The 23,752-nt window shown below is 37.5% G+C and overlaps 1 protein-coding gene and 1 pseudogene across 2 annotated transcripts in view; both read left to right on the forward strand.

Annotated features, from left to right (window-relative positions):
- LOC149816036 (protein FIP1-like) overlaps positions 1-23,752 on the forward strand; it is a 62,324-nt gene that overhangs the window by 20,396 nt on the left and 18,176 nt on the right. For both annotated transcript variants that reach the window (XR_016427618.1, XM_089987209.1), the window contains exons 6-7: positions 6,678-6,756; positions 7,139-7,194. Coding sequence is in view for 1 of the 2 variants with exons in the window: in XM_089987209.1 (XP_089843335.1) it covers positions 6,678-6,756; positions 7,139-7,194 (135 nt within the window). In the remaining variant the exon portion in view is untranslated. The remainder of the gene's footprint in view (positions 1-6,677; positions 6,757-7,138; positions 7,195-23,752) is intronic.
- LOC149816037 (peptidyl-prolyl cis-trans isomerase 2-like) lies at positions 13,751-14,529 on the forward strand (annotated as a pseudogene).

The following is a 23,752-nucleotide window of genomic DNA, read 5'->3' on the forward strand; positions in this document are numbered from 1 at the left end:
GCTGAAACTGACTGACTGTATGAACCGCATGAGTTATATCTGGCCTAGTAATGGAAAGATAAGAAAGAGCTCCAACAAGTTGTCTATAAGGAGTAGGATCATCAAGAAGTTCTCCATCATCAATTTTCATTTTAACATTGACAACTTCTGGAGTGTCTACTTTCTTATCATCTGTAATTCCAGACCTGGAAACGATATCAAGAGCAAATTTAGATTGAGATATCAAATACCCCCGAGGGGAATAAGCAACTTCAATGCCTAAAAAATATCTTAATAAACCTAAGTCAGTCATTTCAAAGTGAGTTTTAAGAAGAGATTTGATATTTGCAACTCCCTGTTTGTCGCCTCCGGTGATGATCATATCGTCCACATAGAGAAGAAGAATAATGATGCCTGCATCAGATTTCTTAACAAACAAAGCAATGTCAGTTAAACAAGGTTGAAAACCAATATCAAGCATAACATGACTAAATCGGTCATACCAGGCTTTTGGAGCCTGTTTAAGACCATAAAGAGCTTTTTCTAGACGAAGAGCTTTACCCTTAGGGATACTAATACCAGGTGGGGCTTCCATGTATACTTCTTCAACGAGATTCCCATTCAAGAAAGCATTTTTGACGTCTAATTGAAAGATAGGCCATGTTCTAATGGAGGCCAAGGCTATTAAAGTTCTAACAGTGGTCATACGGGCCACATGCGCAAATGTTTCTTCATAATCGATGCCATACTCTTGAGCATATCCTTTTGCTACTAAACGAGCCTTATATCTTTCCAGGGTCCCATCACTTTTGGTTTTGACTTTCTATACCCACCTACAACCTATAGGTTTCTTACCCGAAGGAATATCTTGTATCGTCCAAGTATTGGCCTTTTCTAGTGCATCCAATTCTATTTTCATGGCTTCTATCCATTCTATATGATTTTTTGCTTGAGAATAGGATGATGGTTCAACATATGATTGTATTAATGTAATGGCGGCCCTATACGTGGGTGAAAAAGATTCATAAGACACAAATTTTTCTGGAGGTTTAGAGATTCTAGACGTTCTTCTAGGTGAGACTTCAGAGTATTTTTGTAATGCACATGGAAGATTTTGCTCTCTACGTCTTGAATATTGTAGACTAACATCCCTATGGATTTGCTCTTCATTATCATCATTTTCAACAACAATAGGACTTTGATTATTGTCAAGGTCACATCCAACATCACATTCATTGGATTTTGAATTGGATCAATTAAAAACGAGTATTCAGTGACATCCTTGGATTTTTCAAATTCAAAGAAGTTTTTTTTTTCCAAAAAAGATACATTTCTTGACACATATAATTTGTCATTTTGAAAATCGAAACACCTGTAGCCTTTTTGATTATCAGCATATCCTAAAAAGGCACATGGGATTGCACGAGGAGAGAGTTTGTCATTTCTGTTGGTGAAAATAAAATATTTGCATCCAAAGACTCTTAATCTAGAATAATCTGGAGTTAAATTAACAAGCTTTTCTATTGGAGTTGTATTCTTTAATGAGGAAGATGGCATCCTATTAATGAGGTAGGTGACACTTAGGACCACTTCAGCCCAAAAACTTTTTAGAACTTGATTTGCAATTAGCAATGTCCTAGTAGTTTCCATAATGTGCCGATGTTTGCGTTCGGCTAGGCCATTCTGTTGTGGAGTGTGTGGACATGATCTTTGATGTGTAATACCATGTAAATTGAGATAGTCTTTGAATTCGTTGGACATAAATTCTCTCCCTGAATCAGTGCGAAAAACAGAAATATCATTTTGAAACTTATTTTTAACCATTTTATGAAATATTTGGAAGTTAGCAAAGACATCAGATTTATGTTTAAGAAAATAAATCCAAGTATGTCTAGAAAAGTCATCAACAAAAATGACATAATATGTATAACCACCTTTGGAAATAACTGGTGCGGGCCCCAAACATCCGAATGTATTAACTCAAGTGGTCGTGAGGAAACAAAAGGTCTACTAAGAAATGATAACCTTTTCATTTTGCCAAGAATGCAGTCTTTACAAGAAAAATTTTCAGAATTACAAATTTTTTCCAAACTTGGAAAATATTGAATTTTAGACATATGAGGATGGCCAAGCCTTTTGTGCCATAAATCCAATTCTAATTTCTGAATATTATAACAAAATGCATTCTTGGGTAATTCCAAAAAGTCCATGTAATAAAGTCCTTCTCTATGGCCTTCCCCAATCAGCTTCCCTGACTGGCGATCCTGTACCCAACAACCATGAGAAGAGAAGGAGATATTACATCCATAATCAGATATTTGCGAGACAGATAAGAGATTCAAATTAAGTTTAGGGATATATCTAACTTCTGGGATAAAAAATCTTTTGGATTTTTGAAGATTTTCAAAACATCCTATTCCTTTTACTTCGAGAGATGTGCCATCGGCTGTAAAAACCTTTGACACACTTGAGTTATTTTTAAGACATTCGGATAGACTATTAACATTTGGGGTCATATGAAAAGAAGCACCAGAATCTAAAAGCCAAGGAAAGTTACCTGGACCGGAGAAAGATGCAACTGCCGCTCCAGTTGAGGCTTCGGTTGAGGAGGATACCCCTTTGAGAAGAGGTTGAAGGATTTCCATCAGTTGAGCCATAGACACAGGTGCATCTTGATCTTTTGACTCAGATTCAACAGATGCAACTCTTTTTTCTTCTCTTCTTTTTAACTTTGGACATTGAGGCCTAGAGTGCCCCGGTTCATGACAATGATGACAAATAACGTTTCTTTTATCAAAGTCGCCGTTTTGCCTTCCAAAATGAGGCGGCTTGTAAGTACGAGTATGATTCCCCGGTCTGGATACAGCTAAAACGGAGTCATCATCAACTTTTGGAGTACTTTTTCTAAGTCTATTTTCCTCCATAGTGAGCTCTTCTATAGTATCAACAATAGAAGGATTTTTTCCACGATGTAAAAGGGCCGATTTGGTGGATTCAAACTCCGGCCTTAGACCATTCACAAATTGATAGAAATGTTCCATATCGAGTTGCTTTTGGCGAAGCTCGATGTCTTCGGCACAATGCCATTTGGGCTAAAGAAGCGCCAACTCTTCCCAAAGTTCGGACAACTCATTATAATATTCTCGAATAGTTTTATCTTTTTGAGTCATTGTCCGAACTTTATCTTGTAAATTGCATACATGTGCAATATCTTTAAGGGAATACATGTTTTTGAGGTATTCCCAAGCCTTATCGGCATGCTCAAACTTAGCTAGACTAGAGCATTTTTTAATGTCTATACTATTGATGAGCCATGACATAATTTTTGCATGCCCTATCCTCCATTCTTTCCATTTCTTTTCATAAGTAGCTAATGTCTTACTCTTCTCTTCTTCCGTTAGAGGAACCTCTTTATCACCCTCTTTCTTGGTAAGAGATAGTTTAGGTTCCAAATCGGAACCATCCACTATACCCCATAAACCTTTTCCCCAAATGTGGTGCTTCATAATCGAAGCCCACATTACATAGTATCATTTAGCTTCATAGGAATGATGGTGATCTTATCATTGTCATCCATCTTTTACAAGGGTAAGAGAGGAATAAATAGGAGGAGAGAGAGAGAAAAAAATAAAAAGAAAAGAAAAAGAGTAGACAAAGGAATAAGAGAGGATACAAAACCAAAATTTTTTGTAGCACAAGTTCGCCTTTCTTCAAACAAATCTTCTTGAGCCAAGAACAAGGTGATGAAACACCTTTTGTAAATGTGGCACGGAAATCGAGGCAGAAGCACTTCAAGATCTAAGGATTTCGTAGCTCTGATACCATATAATGAAATGGTGGTCTTCAACAAATGCACAAATAACTCACAAACAAGTGTCTATTGGAGACACTACAAGCATGACCCTTGAAAGGGAATAAAAGGAAGAACACTTGAAAAATAAATAATACTTTATTAATGAACAAAATGCTTAAGAAGCATGGTTATTTACATTGAAGGGGTTCACCCCTATATATACAAAAAAGTGGGAGAGAGGAGAGCTCATTTTGAGCTCTCCAAAAAAGACGTTGGATTCCAACGTCTCTTAATATAGCTGTTGGACTACAGTCCAACAACATTTATTATTATAGCTGCTGGACTATAGTCCAACAACATTTATTATAGCTGTTGGACTACAGTAGGGGTGGCAATTTCTGACACGACCCGCCAACCCGCCTCTTAGGCGGGTTCGGGTTGGGCTTAAGCCAACCCGTTTAATAAACGGGTCGACCCGAGTAACCCGTTTATTAAACAGGTCGGGTTCGGGTTGGGGGTATGCCAACCCGCCAACCCGGCTGACCCGTTTAATAAACGGGTTAGGCGGGTGGGTCAACCCGCCAACCCGACCCATCAACCCGCCAACCTGTTTGCCTGACCCGTCAACCCGACCCGCCAACCTGCCTACCTGCCAACCCGATCCGTCAACCGCCAACCCGATCCGTCAACCGCCAACCCGACCCGCCAAACTGACCCGCAAACATGAAAACCCGTTTACCCGACCCAACCCATTTATTAAATGGGTTGGCGGGTCGTGTCGGGTTACCCGTTTATTAAACGGGTCGGGTTCGTGTTTGCCACAGCTGACCCGTTTAATAAACGGGTCGGGTTCGGGTTGAGGTATGCTGACCCGCCAACCCGACCCGATTGCCACCCCTAGACTACAGTCCAACAGCTATTTGCACAGTCAAGTTCCAACAGGAACTTGACTGGATCAAATATCTAGTTTCTATTGAACTAGATGCTAAAAAAGAAAATAAAGAAAAATAGAAAAAGAAAATAATAAAAGAAAATATAATAATATTAAATAATATATATATATATATATATATATATATATATATATATATATTACAGTTTACATTTTAACAACACACACACATATATATATATATATATATATATATATATATATATATATATATATATATAGAGAGAGAGAGAGAGAGAGAGAGAGAGAGAGAGAGAGAGAGAGAGAGGCCATGTTGCAATGATTGCTTTTTACATCATCCTCTCGTCAACTGGCTTGTTTGTTTCTCCCTCTAAGCTTGCCATCATGCTTGCATCAGGTGCTATCAAGTATCAACCCTCAACCATTGGCTATATTAGCCTTGGTGTTTATTACTGTGAAAACATTATCATTTTACCCTCCAAGAATTACAATATACTCTTTGGGGGCATGTTTGCAATGCTCAGTGATTCTTGAATTTTCTCAAGATCCTGTGATTGTAAATCACTATCACAACACTTTCTCAAGGTTAGTGAACATGAGAAAAGTACAACTTGTGAATGTGACTTTGACTATTTTTTGCCTTAAATCTTGTGAAAGTTGGTCACAAGATTGACCTTGAGATCAACAATCACATCTTCTACCTTCTCAGCTGTGATTGTTTATTTCACCTGTGACCAAAGCAAACATGTTCTTGGTCTTATATGCCAATTTGGGCTTGGAAGGCTTATAATCAGGAGAATTTTAATTTGACATCTTCCTTCCTTGGTTTTTTGTTTTATCGTTTTTATTTATCCTTAAAATGTATTTATACCTAGATCTAGGGCTGGTAAACGAACCAAGCAGCTCATGACTTGGCTTGGTTCGGCTCGTCGCGAACTCGCTTGTGATCATTTCATATAGCTGGCAAGCCGAGCCATGAGCAGCTCGTTTAGCTTAAACGAGGTGTTCGGCTTGATTCAGCTGGAGGGGGCTTATATAGATTAAAAAACATATTTTTATGTATAATTATGTTTTAAATGTAATATTTATAAAGAATAATGCATATATATATGTATATATACACTTGTGTACAACTGGTCTCGTTGTTTTTTTATTAACCATGACAAATTTGAGGTGCATTTAAGATTAAAAATCTAGTACATTGTAAGTCATTGATTTCTCCATCCTCCAAAAATCTGACATACAAGGGTGTGAAACCTACTAATATAGCAAACTTTATCCTGTTTTGTTAAAGAAAAGTCAACGGCTACACTGCCCACCCTCAAATGTGCAAAATGAGGAGAGGGATTTTTGTTTATGCCACATGGACTATGTATTTTTGTCAAGATTTTAATATAAATGTGAGAAAAAAATTCAAAATATCATCTCTAATTGTTATTTGCAGTAATAACTAATTGTACCAGTCTCACAAGTTTAAATCTCTGTGTGTGTGTCTATATATATGTCATCATCATTATCATTATCATGACCACCTTCTTCTTCCTCCTCAGTCCTCAGCCTTATCTTGCTTGTGTGTGTGTCTATATATATCATCATTTCATCAGTGCCATCATCACCACCATCACCACCTTCTTCTTCTTTCTCCTCCTCAAGCCTTATCTTGCTTGTCCATTGGGATCAAACTTTTTCTCATTCATATATGATTGGCTTTGTAAGTTTTATCCACTTTATAAGGCTAAACCAAAGGCCGTCCAATCTTTCCTTATATCAGCTTTTACTACCTCTGGACTTTGTTGGTTATCTCCTTAGTTCCTTTAATCTCTGATCCTTTTATGGAACTAAACTGTGTGCAGGATTATTTTCCTAAAATACCATGACTCTGATCTGTGTGTGCATGTTTTCATATTTATGTTTGTGGTGTTTTATGTTTGCTGGCATAAATGCATATGCTTATTGTTAGATCTAATGACATTTATTGTTGGTGGCAATTAGGAACTGCAATTATGTTACTGGTGATTGCATGGCAACGTTTGATTGATGCTCATTTCTTGTCTGTTTCAACTTCACTAAGGTACTCTGCTATGGAAACCTGTTTATGTCCTTATTTACGCTATGCACTCTTGCTATATTATTATCAATATTCCATTTTCTTTTATTTAATATTTTGCACGTGTAACCTGAATTAATCATGTTGGCTCTACCAAGACTTGTAACCTATGGAATAATTCAGAAGCAGTTTGTACTATTTTAGTTCTGGGGAGTGACCGGATACTCGGGCATTATCATGGAAGGGATATTTGAAAATATCTGAAAAGTGAAATGTGATTGGTTATATTACTTAAATCCTTTTTTCCCTAAGTTTATCTGCTATAAACAGTGAGGACAAACAACTTTCCAGATGCATTCCAGTGTATCATAATTTATGACGTTCTACTTTATTACCAAATATGCAGGATAATCATGTTCGTTGAAGTCATCTGTGCTGGGTCTTTTATGAGCTTATACATCGGTGAGTTTTTATTATATGCATGAGAATAAATAAAAAACTATGAGTTCTAGTTGATCAATAAGGGCGTGCATAGAATATTTTACTATTAATTGATGATTGTAGAATGTCATAGGTCTGTGAAATATTGCTTTTCATGTAACCATCTCATAAGCTGGTGCTTGTTGCTGCATTTCATGATAATTATTATGTCATGGTTTCCATTTTATCACCTGAAGACCACAAGTAATTTGATGAGTTCTATATGAGATAGCAACAACAACATGGCATTTTATGTTGATCATGATGTCATGTTTGCATTAGTATGTGGGCACTCCAGGTGTTTATTTTCTTTACATTATCATGCACAAACAAAAGAGAATATCACTTGCTAATTGCCAATTCTATATGGTTTTGAAGCAACAGTCTCGAATCTTCTCTATATGTAAATCTACTCAAGCATCATAAGCAAGCATTTCATTATTTATAAAACAATTCTTTATTATTGATCTTTTGCAGTAAGTAGAACTCAGTCCTCTTTTTTGTTTTTTGAGAAGCCGGATATGGCATTTCTTAAAATTATTGGCAAACAATGCAAATAAGAACACAATGCTATCCAGTGATAAAGGATTGCTTTTGGCAGCTTTTTCCAAGAAAACATGCTTCAAATGCAGGTCCAGAAAAGATCACTTCTAAATCACTGATTATTCTATTGCTACATGTAAAAGAAGATGGCGATGAAGGTTATATGTAAAAGAAGATGATGTTAAACATTATACATAGGAATTCTGGAGTTGGTGTTTGGGAATGATACATTTGTATGAGGGTATTTTTGGTATTAGCATAGTCTTGCAACTTAAGAATCATATATACTTTATGGTAAGGGTACTTCTGTGCTAGCACATTTTTTTGCAAAAAGAGATGGATATATGTTAAAGAATGAAATGAGAGGTAACTTTTTTTTGCCTGCCCTAATCTATCATCTCTCCCTATCGTTGCCTCTCTCACTCCCATCTCCTTTCCTCCCTCTCATTCTCTTTTCAAACTGCTTATTCTCCTTCATTTAATACGCTCAGTGAAGATCATATGACCATGGTCACATGAAGAACATGGTGTCAGAGCTGGACTGATACCTGAGAGCCAGTCTTCCCAAGGTGATGTCAGCATAGAGGGTTGCCTAGAACAAAAGTTTGAAGTTTCTGAGTGGGTTTCCAGGTAATGATAGCAGACTGATTTAGATGTTTTAAAATGATTTTTCTGAAGTTTTAGGCTCAGCATCTGAGAGTATTGGATTTTACTCTCTATTTTCTAGGGCCACCTACGTTATGGTGTTTTTGATTCAATCTGGTTTCTGGGTCAGTTTGGGTAGATATTGGTGGGTTGTATTTGTCAGAATCTCAATCCAATGAAGTTGGGTGCATTTTTTGAGGATTCTAGAAGTAGCGACAGGATTGTTTTTGAGAAGTTCATTTATGAGTGGAATGGAGATTGTACTTCTTTACATGTATTGCTGTGTTTGACAGCTTGTTTGGAATAGTTATGCAGTTTGGACACTGTTTGAGCTATAGTTGGCAGCACATTTGAGGAGGGGCAATGCTGTCTGCGTCTCTTACTGTTTGTTAACTGATTGCCCAGGCATGAAAAAAAGGGAGCCTCAAGAGACCCAAGAATAATAAGTTATCAAATGTGTGAAACAAAATGAACCCGAGCCCAAGTAACATGGATACTAAAGAAAGTGATTATACTGTGAGTTCTACTGAAGGGAGTTCTATGGTGTACTCTCAAGGAATCTTAAGTGTTGAAGGGTTCCAAATAACAAATGCTTGATTTGATGGGAAGAATTATGTTGAATGGGTTCAGTCTGTTGAATTGGCTATTCTTGCTAGAGGAAAATTTGAATACATAACAGGTTAAACTACTACTCCGGAAGAAAGGAGTTCCAATTACAATATTTGGAGGAAAGAAAATGCCCTTATCACATCATGGTTGTTCCAATCTGTGATTCCAAGTGTGTCATGCACCTTCATATATTTACAAACCGTGAAGGAAGTGTGGAAAGCGGTAAAAGAAGCCTACTCTAATAGAGAAAATGTTGCAAAGGAGCATGACTTGCTAGACAAAATCATGAAATGTAAACACGGGAATAGATTTATAAGTGAATACTATGCAAAACTAAGAGGGTTATGCGATGAATTCTATCACTTTGATCAATTGGATTGCCCATCATGTGCACAAAAAGTGAAAAGTGTTTGATCTTCTATGTGGAGTATCGTTAGATTATGAAGCTATCAAGACAAATCTTCTAGGAAGGAAAATCCTTTCGCCATTGGAAAGAGTCTATTCATTGCTCTTAAGGGAAGAGGATAAAAGAAAATTAGATCCAAGTAGTGGGGTAAGTATTGAGGGACCAGCCCTCCTGGGGGAGGCAAGTGTTGCTAATACTTTCTTTTTGCAAAAGGAAAAGGGAAAGACATTTATTTGAGGGCAAGGAAGAGGCCAATGGGTGAATGAATGATGAGAAAGATAAGTTAAAATGTACTCATTGTGAATAAGCAAAGCATACCAAGGAGCATTGTTGGGATCTTGTTGGAAAACCAAACTTCTTGAAGAATAAGTCCTTTCACTCTACAAGCATTGATACTTCATTTGAAAAGGCTAAGATTGAAGAAAATGAAGGCCACCTTGAGAAAGGAGATAGGAAAACTAAAGATGAACATTGGAGAAGGATCTTGTCTCTCATTATCTCATGCCTCTCCTTCCACCCTAGGTAATAGTGCCATCTCTGACTCTTCACTCAAGGAGTGGATTATTGACTCAGGAGCCACTAATCACTTGGTGGGAAGAAGGGATACATTCATAAACTATATTCCTTATTCTACCTAAAAATTCTATTGAACCTGTAGATGGCTCTACTGCCCCATGTTGGGATGGGAAAGTGTCAAAAACCCTTGATTTACCTTATCCTCAACTCTTCATGTTTCATTTTCCCCCATAGATCTTTTATTTGTAAGCCTTCTTACTAAGTAATTAAACTATTGTATAACTTTCTTTGTTTATCATTGTTTTTAAACTTGAAAACAGAAAGATCTTTGGTTGTGGTAGTGAGAGTAAAAGATTATACATTCTGGAGGAACTCAAGGCATTAATGTTCATGAATGAATCAAGTTTGACCCTTATTTTGAATGATGTAAGATGTAAATTTATGGCACAATAGGCTAGGTCATCTACCTTTGTCTAAGTTGAAAAATGTTGTCCTAGAGGTAAAAACGGGAAAGGATTCTGTATTAGAGTGTGATGTCTGTCGAAGGGCTAAATATCATAGTGCATCCTTTCCCATTATTGAGTCTAGGTCTATTAGACCTTTTAAGTTACTTAGATGTATGGGGACCATCATCAGTTTTGTGATTTTGTCAATAGAGGGTCACCAATACTTTGTATCTTTTTTTGATGATTATACTAGGCCGACTATAATGTATTTAATGAAATCTAGTGATGAAATTTGTTTGTATTTCCGATTGTTCACAAGTGGATTGCGAATCAATATTTATATTTCCATTAAGATCCTTCGATTAGAAAATGATTGGGTATTTACATCTTGCCATCTAAGGATTATCTGAGAAAGTATGATATTGACCCCTTAGTTGTTAAAAGCGCTAGTCGGGGCCTAGGCGGAAGACCTCTAAAAGGACTAGTCGGAGCCTAGTCAGGACTGGTTGGCATAGGCAGAACAAAAAAAATTAAAACTTCAACAAAAGCATAAATATTATAATAAATAGTTAAATTTAGTAACAAGCATATGATTGTAACTATGAATGAAGTATAAGTGTGTAATTCAATATAACATATAGCACAATTTGTAAAATTGCATAACATTGAACATATATATATATATATATATATATATATATATATATATATATATATATATATATATATATATATATATATATATATAATAGAGGCATACATGTAAAGAACATAAATAAAACAAAAGGAAAAAAGGAAAAAAAAAGATTAGGAAAAAAACAAAAGAGTGGAAGGGCGAGAGGAGCAAGAAGAAAATGATATGAAAATAAGAAAAAGAAAAGAAAAAAAGAAAAGTGGAAGAAGGTGGATGGGAAAAAGGATGAAGAAGAAAAGCAGAAGAAAAAAAGAAAAAAATAAGGAAAAAAGGGGAAAGAGGGAAAAAGGAAAGAAGAAGAAAAGGAGAAGAAAAAAGAAAAGGTTTGGGGTGAGAGGAAGAAGAAAAATAAAGAAAGGAAGAAGGAAGAAGAAAATTATATCCCCGAGGCCTAGGCAGGGACAACCTAGGCGTCACCTAGGCAGACAGATTAGGTGGGAAAACAGGGCCCTACTGCCAAGGCCCATAAGCCTAGGTGGTGCCCTTGATGGTGCCTAGGCGTCGCTTTTGACAACTAGGATTGACCCTTAGACAACCTGTTGGAAAACCCCTCAATAGAATGTGGTGGCAGAAAGGAAAAATAGGCATCTATCAGAAGTGGCATGTACCTTGCTATTAGGGATGAGTGTCCCCAAGAAATATTGGGAAGATGCAATTCTGACAGCTGCCTATTTGATTAGTAAGATGCCTAGTGATGTTCTAAGAGGTAAAGCTCCAATAGAATTACTAGAGTCCATGATCGATAAATTACATGTTATTACCTAAAATTCTTTGTTGTATATGTTGTGTGCATATATTTTCTGCTAGAGATAAATTAGATTTCAGGGATGGGATGTCAACTGTATTGTTCTAGGGTATTCTCTTACTCAAAAGGGATACAAATGTTACAATCCAATCAACAGTAAGAGATATATCAATGAATATGATATTCTTTGAGAATAAACCCTATTATGAGTCTAGAAGACAAAGAAGATGGAGAAGTCAGGACCTATGCTAGAGGCGAAAGAAATGTTATGATGCTTAATACTCTCACAACTACTATCGAAGCAACCTCTTTAAAATCAGGTCCAAGTTTCGGCAACCAAGAAGACATCATTGAGAATATCTCGAGTGCCTCCGCTGACCTTGACCTGCCAATTGAATCCACAATCCATGAACCACCAACATGAAAACAAAAGAATACAAATAGATCTCATGAGCCTATGGCTCTGATACCATGTAATAAATTAACACAAAATTTCAAAATATTAATGGAATCTAATGCCAAATACGCGCCACTATGGGCAAATACACAAGCCACTAAGGGAAAATAACAAAGGCATTAAGACACAAGAGAACATTCAAGGGAGAGCAACACATAAAATATTAATTTTCATTAATAAAATGCCTTTAACAAGCACACTTTACAATGGGAAGGAACCGATATATATACACGAAGAAGAGGACAAAAAAGGAAGAATACTAGCTATTATATATATATATATATATGTGTGTGTGTGTGTGTGTGTGTGTGTGTGTGTGTGTGTGTGTGTGATGAAAATACATTAAATATTAACAACTAGATCTAGTGCAGAGGCATAACATAGGTCTTTAGCACATGGAATATGTGAGGTCATGTGGTTGAAGTCATTGGTCTTAGAACTAAAGCTCAAAGTGAAGATACCCATATCATTATTTTCTGACAACAAGGCAGTTACTCAGATAACTTTGTATCCAGTCCATCATGAAAGGACTAAACATAGAGAGATGGACTGCCACTTCATTAGGGAGAAGATAAAGTCCAAGCAGTTCGAAGTTCACTAGGGATCCAAGACATTAGTGGCAAGTTGGGGTTAGATATTTTTCTCCCCAACTTGAGGGGGAGCGTTTGAGGATGATGCAGTTATATGAGGGTATTTTTGGTATTAACATAATCTTGCAACTTAAAAGTCATGTATACTTTATGGTAAGGGTATTTTTGTTCTAGCACATATTTTTTGGTAAAAGAGATGTATATATGTTAAAAAATGAAATGAGACATAACTTTGTTGCTATGTCACGATGACACATTATAATAGCTTCGTGTCAAGTATGACACATGCGGACATGAAATCTGACACATTTTTCGTGCACGACACGTTCTAAAATGTGTCAGACTCTATGTCACATGGGTGCGGGTGCGGGGGTGCAGCACTTTCAAAAAACTTTCAAAAACCTTGGGTGCGGGGGTGCGGTAGGGGCAAAAATGTAAATATATATAGAAGGGAGGTCCTAGCCTCGAAGTTTTATGCTGCCAACAGGACATGATGACCGTAAGTATGATAGGCTGAGCCAGCGCGATCAGGTCTTCATGCCGAGTGTCGTTTCTTGGGGTTATAAAAAAAAACTCCTTACCACCGATTAGTTGAACATTGCCGTCAAATGCACTAACGTGATCAATTATTAAAGAGAATCCCTTCTTTGGAAGTAAAGAGATTGGTTTTTGGAAAAAAAAAGACTTATCGTGGGAAGAGGAAACCACATCCTTTGCGTATAAGGAGAGATGAAAGGGCGAAACCGAAAGTATAAAAATGCAATTACAAAAAAGTTTTTAATTGATGTAAAAACAAAGGAGAAAAAGTAACTTGGTAAGGAATCTTTATCGCTTTTATCGAATATCCCTTCTTCCTACGAACCTAACCAGTGTTTAACTCTGCCGTACTCAGGTCAACTCTAAAACCCTAGTTAAGCCAACCCGCTAAGGCACTGACCAGGGTTACCCAAAACCCTAGGTAGGAAAACCCTAAGCAATTCCATATTATGCCACGTGGACAAAATCGGCAGCCATGAATGAACAAAGGCAACATAATAACCCCAGCACACCCCTACATAAACCATGGTGGGGTTTCGTCCGAGCCGTATCCACGAGATCGCAGCGTCGCCGGAAAGCTAAAACGCGTCTCAACAAAGATGGCCGGAAACCCCCGCGTGTTCTTCGACATGAGCATCGGCGGAGCCCCCGCCGACCGGATTGTGATGGAGCTCTTTGTCGACGTGACCCCGCAGACGGCCGAGAACTTCCGTGCGCTCTGCACTGGCGAGAAGGGCGTCGGTCGCTCCGGTAAGCCCCTCCACTACAAGGGATCCACCTTCCACCGCGTGATCCCCAACTTCATGTGCCAGGGCGGTGACTTCACCGCCGAAAACGACACCGACGGTGAGTCGATCTACAACGCAAAGTTCGCTGACGAGAACTTCATCAAGAAGCACACCGTCCCGGGCATCCTCTCCATGGCCAACGCCGGCCCGGGCATCCTCTCCATGGCCAACGCCGGCCCCGGCATCAACGGATCGCAGTTCTTCATCTGCACCACGAAGACAGAGTGGCTCGACGTAAAACCAACGGATCGCAGTTCTTCGTGTTCGGTCAGATCGTCGAGGGAATGGAGGTCGGCCGAACCTCCAAGCCCGTCGTCGTCGCCGACTTGGGCCAGCTCTGAGGTGGATCCCTCGCTCGTTCGATCGGATCTCTAGATTAACCCTAGTTCTCTTTCCTTCCTTTTTCTTTTCCATTGTCGCTATCTTTTTTCTTTTTCCTGCCGTTCTTAGGGTTTATGGTTTCCTCTCTTAGGGGTCTGCAGCCCATTTCATAGGGCAATTTAAAAAAAAATCCAAAAATGGACCGAAATGACCTTGGGTCTCGCACCCGGTGCCGCACCCGCACCCACACCTGCGTCGAGTCGCGTCGATGTGGGTGCCGCACCCTGCCAGCCGAATCCCTGTAACATAGGTCAGACTCTGTGTCATAAGTTACTTCAGATTTAACCTTTTAAAATCAGGTCATCTGTTGTGGAGACCTATGAAAGAGTATAAAAAGTAGATGACATGTCTGAAACATGACATTTCATCTTTCTATATTTTTTTATCAATCACACATCATGTGTGTGAGAGACAGCCCCTCTCAACCAATAAATATTACAAAAATATCCTATTATAAGTGGTAATTTAAAATGTTGTATGTTAATAATTTTATTATACTAATTTAAAATTGTTTCCTAAGCAGTTAATACAAAAAAGAAAAAACTCTTTAAATAAACAATGCAAAATATTTCATATTATTATAAAACACTTTATTATATATATCCGTGTCATATTTTTCAAGATTTATCGAATCAGTGTCACATTTACAAGTCACACACACACATGTACATGTATCTTTGTGACAGATTTTTTGGCTGCCCTAATATATTATTTCTCTCTATCATTACCTCTCTCACTCCCATCTCTCCTCCCTCTCATTCTCTTCTCAAACTGCTTGTTCTCCCTCAGTTCATATGCTGAGTGAAGATCATATCACCATGGTCACATGAAGAACAGTTGGTTCTGTGAAGACATAAATCGCTGTTGATGCATTGACATTTACAACATGTGGTTTATTTGCGGCTGCATTAGAGGCTAAACTCTTTATGGGACTTAAGAGGATTTTATGGTTATTCTGTTGGGGTTAAGTGAATGTGGGGCTGTTAATCACTTGGATTTAGACTGCGGTATTTGGTTGGCCAATACCCAAGTTACTGGATTGGTATGAATATAGGAGATTCATAACAAAAAATGGATCAGGCATGGGACTACTTCAAAGCTGGTCTGGTGGAGGTCTGGATGTGGGTTTCGTATGAGAACAACATAATATGTTTCTCATAGAAATATATAAATATGATATCAGGTGTGTGTGTATATATATATATATATATATATATATATATATATATATATATATATATATATATATATATGTGTGTGTGTGTGTGTGTGTGTGTGTGTGTGTGTGTGTGTGTGAACTGGACATCTCATTTTCTAAGAATCCAGTGTTGGATCGTCCATTTGGATGAAAAAAGATGATTTTTGGATGCTTGAATATTTATGAATATTCAGTGCCGTTGATTTTCAAGCCTTAAAAAATCTTAAGGGCAGGTCCCTATAAAACCAAGCATGTAGATCACATATGTACTGTTAGATTCAAGAGAAAAGAACAAAAAACCCATGAAAATCTCGGTTCACATGGTAGTTCTCATATTTTAGGGTGTGTGTATATATATATGTGGAGAGAGAGAGAGAGAGAGAGAGAGAGAGAGAGAGAGAGAGAGAGAGAGAGAGCACAAATATTCCAGAGACCAGGAGTCAGACTTTGTCAGTTGATTGGTAGCAACCGTGAGAGACCATTCTGGCAAGGCAACAACTTACATTGGTTAGTAAAAGAAAATTTACAAAGTGAACAAAGTGGCTGTAACAACCTTAACTCATACCCATAAAAAAATGATAGTTTTTTTTAAATAACTGTGGAAACATTCCCAGAGACCTGGGGTCTTATAGTTAAACACAACCGCCACCACAAGGGATCTTATTCTAATCTTTCAAACCAAACCAAACAAAACTTTATTTATTCAAATGTATAGAGTCTGAGACATAAGCAAATAAAATTTAAATAAAGCAAAGAGAAGAGCCACACTGTCCAAAAGAATCTATCTGGCAATCGTGTAGTCCTCTCATAGATCCTCTCGGAAGCAAGTCACCCTACTAGGCATTTGAGGCTGCGAAAAACACAAAAAATAGGGTGTCAGAATCTAAAGAATCATGCGTACAAATTTCTCTAATGAAACAAATAAGTAAAAAGAATATAAATAAGATTCATGCAATATTTTATTGAGATGCAATTATGATAATTTCGTAATTAAATTAATCATTCATGCAACAGGAAACAATTATTAAGCATGAGAGAACAATTAATAAACAACAATGATCACAAGTTAAGCAATACAAACATTTAGCATGCATTAGGGAACAAACATAATGCACTCAGAATTATATCACAATTCAGAGAACAAGTAAATATGCATGATCTAATGCATAATAGAAATATGCATGATTTCGATGCAATGCATGAACAAATTATTATCTTTAATCAAGTTCTCTTTTATATGCACGTCCCTATTAGGATGCACACACATTTAAGTTTCACTTTTTATTATTACCATTGCTGCAAATACTCAAAACGGGTAACAATTCCCGAGGTCAAGTAGGGTTCCCAGGGTAACTTAACACACAAGTTGTGTTTTATTACTGGGTTTCAAACTTAGCCCTTGACCGATATCAAGAAACAACATCATTCATCGAAACATTAAAAATCATCTAATGTTGGGACACCAGAGACATCAGCATCCACAAGTGCTATTTTCTTGTTATACCAAAACAATAGTTGTGTTTACATACCACACCTATGCAAAGTGACAGACTGCCCCTAAAACCGTAGCCAAAAGAAAAACCTCAATATTGGATTCAGAGGCAACAACGCACACAAAGTTTTAGTATCCTCACAGACTCCAAACCGCTAAGCCCAAGATTACCTTTTCACAGAAGGAACATCAAGGGAACGTTAATTACACTGTTGTCTTTCTTGTTGTTAATATCAGTTCCATAAATTTGCAAATCAACATGCAAATATAAGCTCGCAAATCAGCATGCCCAACACTTCACGGTCTACCACCTGTGACAACAATAGAACAATACAATTAAAACCATAATATCAAATATGATCTTTGCAATGCATAAGCAAGTAAAGCAACAAGCACACTGACTCAAGGCATCCCAAAACCCATGATGATCCACTTTGATCACCTATGCATTCATATGCGAAAATCATTAGGAATATGCCTATGCATTCATTTCATATCACATGCTTTTCAATGTACAATCATGCATGTCATTTCAGAGATGTGCATGAAACAACAATATTCAAATGCATGCATTCACTTTTCGAATGCATGTGTTCACGTGATCATGCCCAATGCATACTGTCGTTCATGAACCAATTCAAGTATACATGAGAACCAATGCATGCTGTTATTCATGAATCGATTCAACTAAACAGGTGAACACTCATGCAATCATTCCATGCAACTATGTCACAGGGACTCGGCTAGACAGGTGCCGCACCCGATGCGGTCAACCCGACCTTGAGTGCGGTTAACGCACCCAGGGTCATTTTGGTTTATTTTCTTTTACCTGGTTATGGCCCGGTTTGATCAGAAGCTGAGTAGAACTGAGAACCGGCCTCGAGACGCTCTGCTGAACCAGTTTGTTGGCAAAACCGGTTACCTGAAAAGTGGAGTAGCCGAAACGCGTACCCTTCATTGCTCGTTTGGGGCTTCACCTAAACCCAGAGGGAGAGAGAGATCAATACCTTCAAACAACAAAAATGGTAGTGTGTGTGTGTGTGAGAGAGAGGGGACGTTGGGATTTTACTTGAGATAAAAGGTTGAGGTGGGGAAGAGGGTGGGGAGAATGGTGGTGGGAATCATCCAGAATGACAAACGCAAGTTGGTGGGCGAGCTTCTCCACGAAGGACGTGAGCTCGCAGAACTCCGGTTCGAATTTGGAGGGAGGGCGACGGTGACGGTTCAGACAGTAGATTTCGTTCGGGAACACATCGGACGACAGTCAGAGCTCTCCGTCCTCCACATTAGGAGCAAAATCTGCCATCCCCCTAACCCCAGAGAGAGAGAGAGAGAGAGAGAGAGAGAGAGAGAGAGAGAGAGAGAGAGTATTAGGGCTTGGAGGGAAATTTAGGTCGCGCTCTCTTCACTATATGGGGTCAAGTAGGCGCTGTGTCCGAGGGGTTGGCATCGAGTGAGTGATGCGGTAAACAACGATTGAACATAAAAGTCAAGACTTTAATGCCACCTTTATTGAATTTGGTATAAAAGTCTTTTTCTAAATAAATCTGGCCATTCGATTTTTGCTTCAGAACAGGCATGACTTAACTTTTAAATGGTAATGGATGTCAGAGGAAGTCAGTGAAATGACGTTCCTAACTTTAAACAAGAATAGTAACTATTGAGTATTGAGTATTAAGAAACAAAGAGGAGGCGGGGTTGCGAGGGGGGGAATTTTGGCGCATTCGGAAATTAAAATTAAAGGGACTGTGGCTGTTGATGTGACCGCTGAGTCACGTGATCCTTCCCGCTCGGCGCCACTTGTCTCTTACCCGCCGGATGGTCCGTACACTACTTTGTGTTCAAACCAAAGTCGGGTCCGAAAAAAATTAACCTATCGTGTCGTGTCTGCTTGTATTTTATTTTAGTAAAAAATACACAGCAAAGTCGGGACCCGTGCCAAGGGAACACCCGGACCCTCCTCTCTCTCTCTCTATATATATATTTACATTTTTGCCCTTGTCGCACCCCCCGCACCCGCACCCGCACCCATGTGACATAGCCATGCAATAACATATCAATCTCATGTCTATACATGTGTATGAAACAATAATATTCATGTACATATGCATGAGTTTACACATATCCAGGTCAAATGCATGCTTTCATTCAATACACGTATTCATGTCCAATGCATGATTTCATTTAATACACGTATTCTTGTCAAATGCTTGCTTTCATTCATGAATCCTTTCAATTAAAGTATAGACATACATGTGTATGAAACAATAATATTCATATGCATATGCATGAGTTTACACATATCCAGGTTAAATGCATGCTTTCATTCAATACACGTATTCATGTCCAATGCATGATTTCATTTAATACACGCGTTCTTGTCAAATGCTTGCTTTCATGCATGAATCCTTTCAATTAAAGTATGTGAACACCGATGCCATCATTTACATGCAACAACATGCCAACTTCACGTATGCTCGTACATAATAAAACAACCTTGTATTCACACTTTAACTTTAACTCAGCATTTAAGCCCTGTGAACATTTATGCGATTACTTATATGCAAAACACGTCGATTTCAAGAGTGTACATGCACATAAGAATGATTGTGTAACAACACTTCGCTTGAGCATGATATACAAGTGTGCAGCATGCGAACTTTTTATTCTTTACATGCATACAACCAAGCCCAATATGAAATAAAAAAACTGGAAATTTAAATACACCACATTTTTTTTTTGAAAAGAACCAACTGCCAGCCGACCCAGTCGGCTGGGGTTCTGTTCAGGCCCTGCTGAACCCAATCATCTGGGTCAGACCTGGCAGGAAGCTGCTAGGCCTGTACTAGTCCAGCCGAAGGCTGGACTGGGCCCGACATGCCTAGCCGAGTCACTCGGTTGGGCTGCCAAGTGCCCGGCCAGCACAAGGCCGGGTCTGGTTCAGCCCGACCAGACCCCAGCCATGACAGGCAGGGCCTGACATGTCAGGCCAGGTTCGACTGGCCTGAGAGCCAGCCCACCTGGAAACCCAAAATATATATATATATATATATATATATATATATATATATATATATATATATATATATATATATATATATATATATTGAAAGACATAGGAATCCCCCCCCCTTGTTTTTTAAACAAACCTGCCAATACCCTGCACAGGCTGAACCTGTGCAGGGCCTGGCAGACCGGCCGAGTGTGCCTCGGCTGAGCTGGCAATCGGCCCAGTAAAGGCATGAGAAAAAAATAGAACTTCCAGCGTGCAGGAAAAAAAAGTCATGATCGGCTGCAGGCATAATACCTTATTGTGGCCAAATACAGGCAAATCAGATTTTTATATTCATGTGAACTTGTGAACTTCCGTTCGCAGCCCTACATATATAGCTTTTTCTTTCTGGCAAGCTTGTATGAATAAGTGAACTTACAAGTATGTATGCACGTATCGATTTTACAATCAGCTTTTACATAACCCCATTACACAGCCATTTGTCATGAGACATGCCTTTAAACATACCGTCTTATCATGGTAAAATTCTGTTTTAACATAAAAATACTTTCACGTATGTTTTGTTCCAACATAACTTTCAAAAAGAAGAAAATGCAATGATTTCAACCATGGATCTTAGAGTAAATAATCAGGTTTACTATTTGTCATCGATTTTCATCGAAAATATTGCATGTGATACAAATCCATGCTCTTTTTTTTATTCGAAACAAGAGAAAAACCCGTACCTTTACCGTAGATCGAAAAAGAATATGAATTTAATGGTGGAAAACGCCAAACGATGAAGAAGGAACCTCTTTCTTCTTCCTCTCTTTTCCCTCTTTCTCTCTCTCTTTTTTTCCTTCTCTTTCTTCCCTTTTTTTTTCATCTATTTATAGAGCTCTAGATGAGCTGGAGAAGAGAGTGCAACCCCAACTGGAACTCTCTTCTCTTAGAGTTTTCCAAAAAACTTGAAACTCTTCAAGTTTGACTTTTCAAAATTTTATTTAATTTGAAACTCCTTGATTTTCAAACCTTCTTAGATCCTTCTAGAAGTGTTTAAGGGCTCTATCAAGAGTCCTAAACAACCCTCAAAATAAATTTTTGGAATTACATTAAATTAATTAATTAATTAATGTTAAATATTAAATAAATTTCTGGAAGCTTCCAAAAATTACCAAATTGACTTAGGAGGCTCCTTAACATTAATAAACCCCAATTTAAAGGTTTTTGATGATTTTAAAGTTTGAAAAATCGTTGGGCATGGGTTTGGATATGGTTCCAGATCCAAGATCCAAATTCATCTAAAAAATCCAAATGGGTTTTGAGCTGGATCAAATCCAGATTAATATGGGTCTTGGATAGATACCAAATCCATATTAATTTGGATCAAATCCATCAGATCCGGTTCGATTCAAATCCGGATCCGAAGCGACAAACTTCTCAATTTTTTTAAAAAATGTGATTTTCGGGCCAACTTTATCCCGAATCAAGGAAAATAAAATATTGTTACTCTTAGAATTTCGAGACACATCCAAAGATATATAACTCGAATTTCGCCCGAAAATAACCCAAATTTTGCTTGAATTTAAAGGTAAAAAATAAAACTTTTTCTCACGTTTCGATTAGCTCGTTTAGGCCTTGACAATGAGACCTGGGACAAGCCCAGATTCCAAAGCATCGGCCAAAAATCGAGAATTAAACGATTTTTCTCCTATACTTAGCCAAATTTTCGAAAATCTCAAATTTAACTAAGTGTGAAAATACGCGATATTACAGTGGTGATGGATTTGGTTTGGATTGTTTAGATTTGGTATTGTACAATTGAATTCTGGTAGGACATGGGCTACCTGCTTCTGGCCAAACTATTATCCAGTTCCAATTCAATCCTGCTCCTAGATATATATATATATATTTAGGCTAGGGACAACTCTGGTGTGACCATTTGAAAGCATTAATTAAGTGCTATGTCACATAGGTCACACTTTCAAAAGACTTGGATGCAAGGGTGCGAGAGGGTATATATATAATTATATATATATATAATTTTTAACAGTTAAAAAGCAATTATCATATCATCAATTCATCATGCGTGTAATAAATTAAATTAACAATCTACAATTCTATTCTTTATTAATAAAAACTAACACCACACTTAAATCAACCTAAATATATTATGAAAACAATCAAACAAGTAAAGCGGAAAAGAAGTAAATTATACTAATAAAAGAAGCAAACAATGCATAATTACATTCCAAAAGTTTATCCTACACAATGTGTATGACAATGAGGTAATGATCCTAATAATTTTCTGCTTCATCATCAAATTCAACATAAGAAGGAAGAATAAGCTTAGATAAGTCCATGTTTATAGTGTTGAAATCATGCTCTCTCTCTAAGTCACACTCCTCTGGGTTTACATCCCAAAATTTGGATAATCCTTGTCTGCATTATAATTAAAATTTTAAAATGTTAAATACTTACATATTTAAATGAAGAAACAAAGTAATAGTCAAATAACTAAGCGAGCATTTAATACCTATATTTCTCATTGGTTCGTGAAAGTAATCGAAGATTGGAATGAACAAAGACTAAATCCTCTGCACGCTTGCTGGTGAGTTTGTTTATCATCATGTTGTGGATTTGATTATACGTGCTCTAATTTCTTTCACAATAAGATGAACTAGCTGATAGAGATACTAATCTCAATGCAAGACGTTGAAGAAGAGGTGTTCCTGATCCATATGTTGACCACCATGTGATAGAATCTATATCCTCCTCTCTCGCTATTAATGCTTGTCCTTATAACTTCAAAGATGAAAAATTTTCAAACTCTTGTGTGACTTGATTTACAATATGTGATTCTCGCTAGTCTTGCGATACACATATTTCTATGCCTTGATAACTTTAAGTTTAAATTTGGAGAGGCATGACCAACACCACCTTCCTGCCACTTATTTGCATAATATTTAGGATTGAGAGAACGTGTCATGCAGTGCAAAGTGTTGCTCTTATCCCATCTTCTCTAAAATTGAATGTATATGATTAAAAAGTTCTGAATTATCCACTGCAGGATTTTTTTCCTCGTGCTTAAAAACTACAACTTAAATTTTTTCAATCATATTATCTCACATTTCATAAATTTTGTGAAGCATGAGCTCATCCATGTTAACTTCTTTAAGCATTTCCTTAATAGATTGCGTAAACTCAAAGAAGTATATGACTCTATCTAAAAACTCATCATCAATAATGAATTTCTTAATTTCTTGAGCCTTGATAACATCTTCAGTACGATAGAATGTCCAATTCTCATCAGTCACCATGTTAACCAAAGCATTCTTGACTTCCTTAATTCTTTTCACCATCACAATGGACGCAAAACGTGTTTCAACAACCTTTAATAATTTCAGATCAGAATGCCTATTAAATATGACATTAGTATGATAGTGGTTGTCAACAAAATTTCTAATGCTTTTAACATTTTTTCTAAATCCTCAAGCCATG

The sequence above is a fragment of the Nuphar pumila genome, chromosome 14 (assembly GCF_984573655.1).
Source record: "Nuphar pumila chromosome 14, dmNupPumi1.hap1.1, whole genome shotgun sequence".
NCBI lineage: Eukaryota > Viridiplantae > Streptophyta > Magnoliopsida > Nymphaeales > Nymphaeaceae > Nuphar > Nuphar pumila.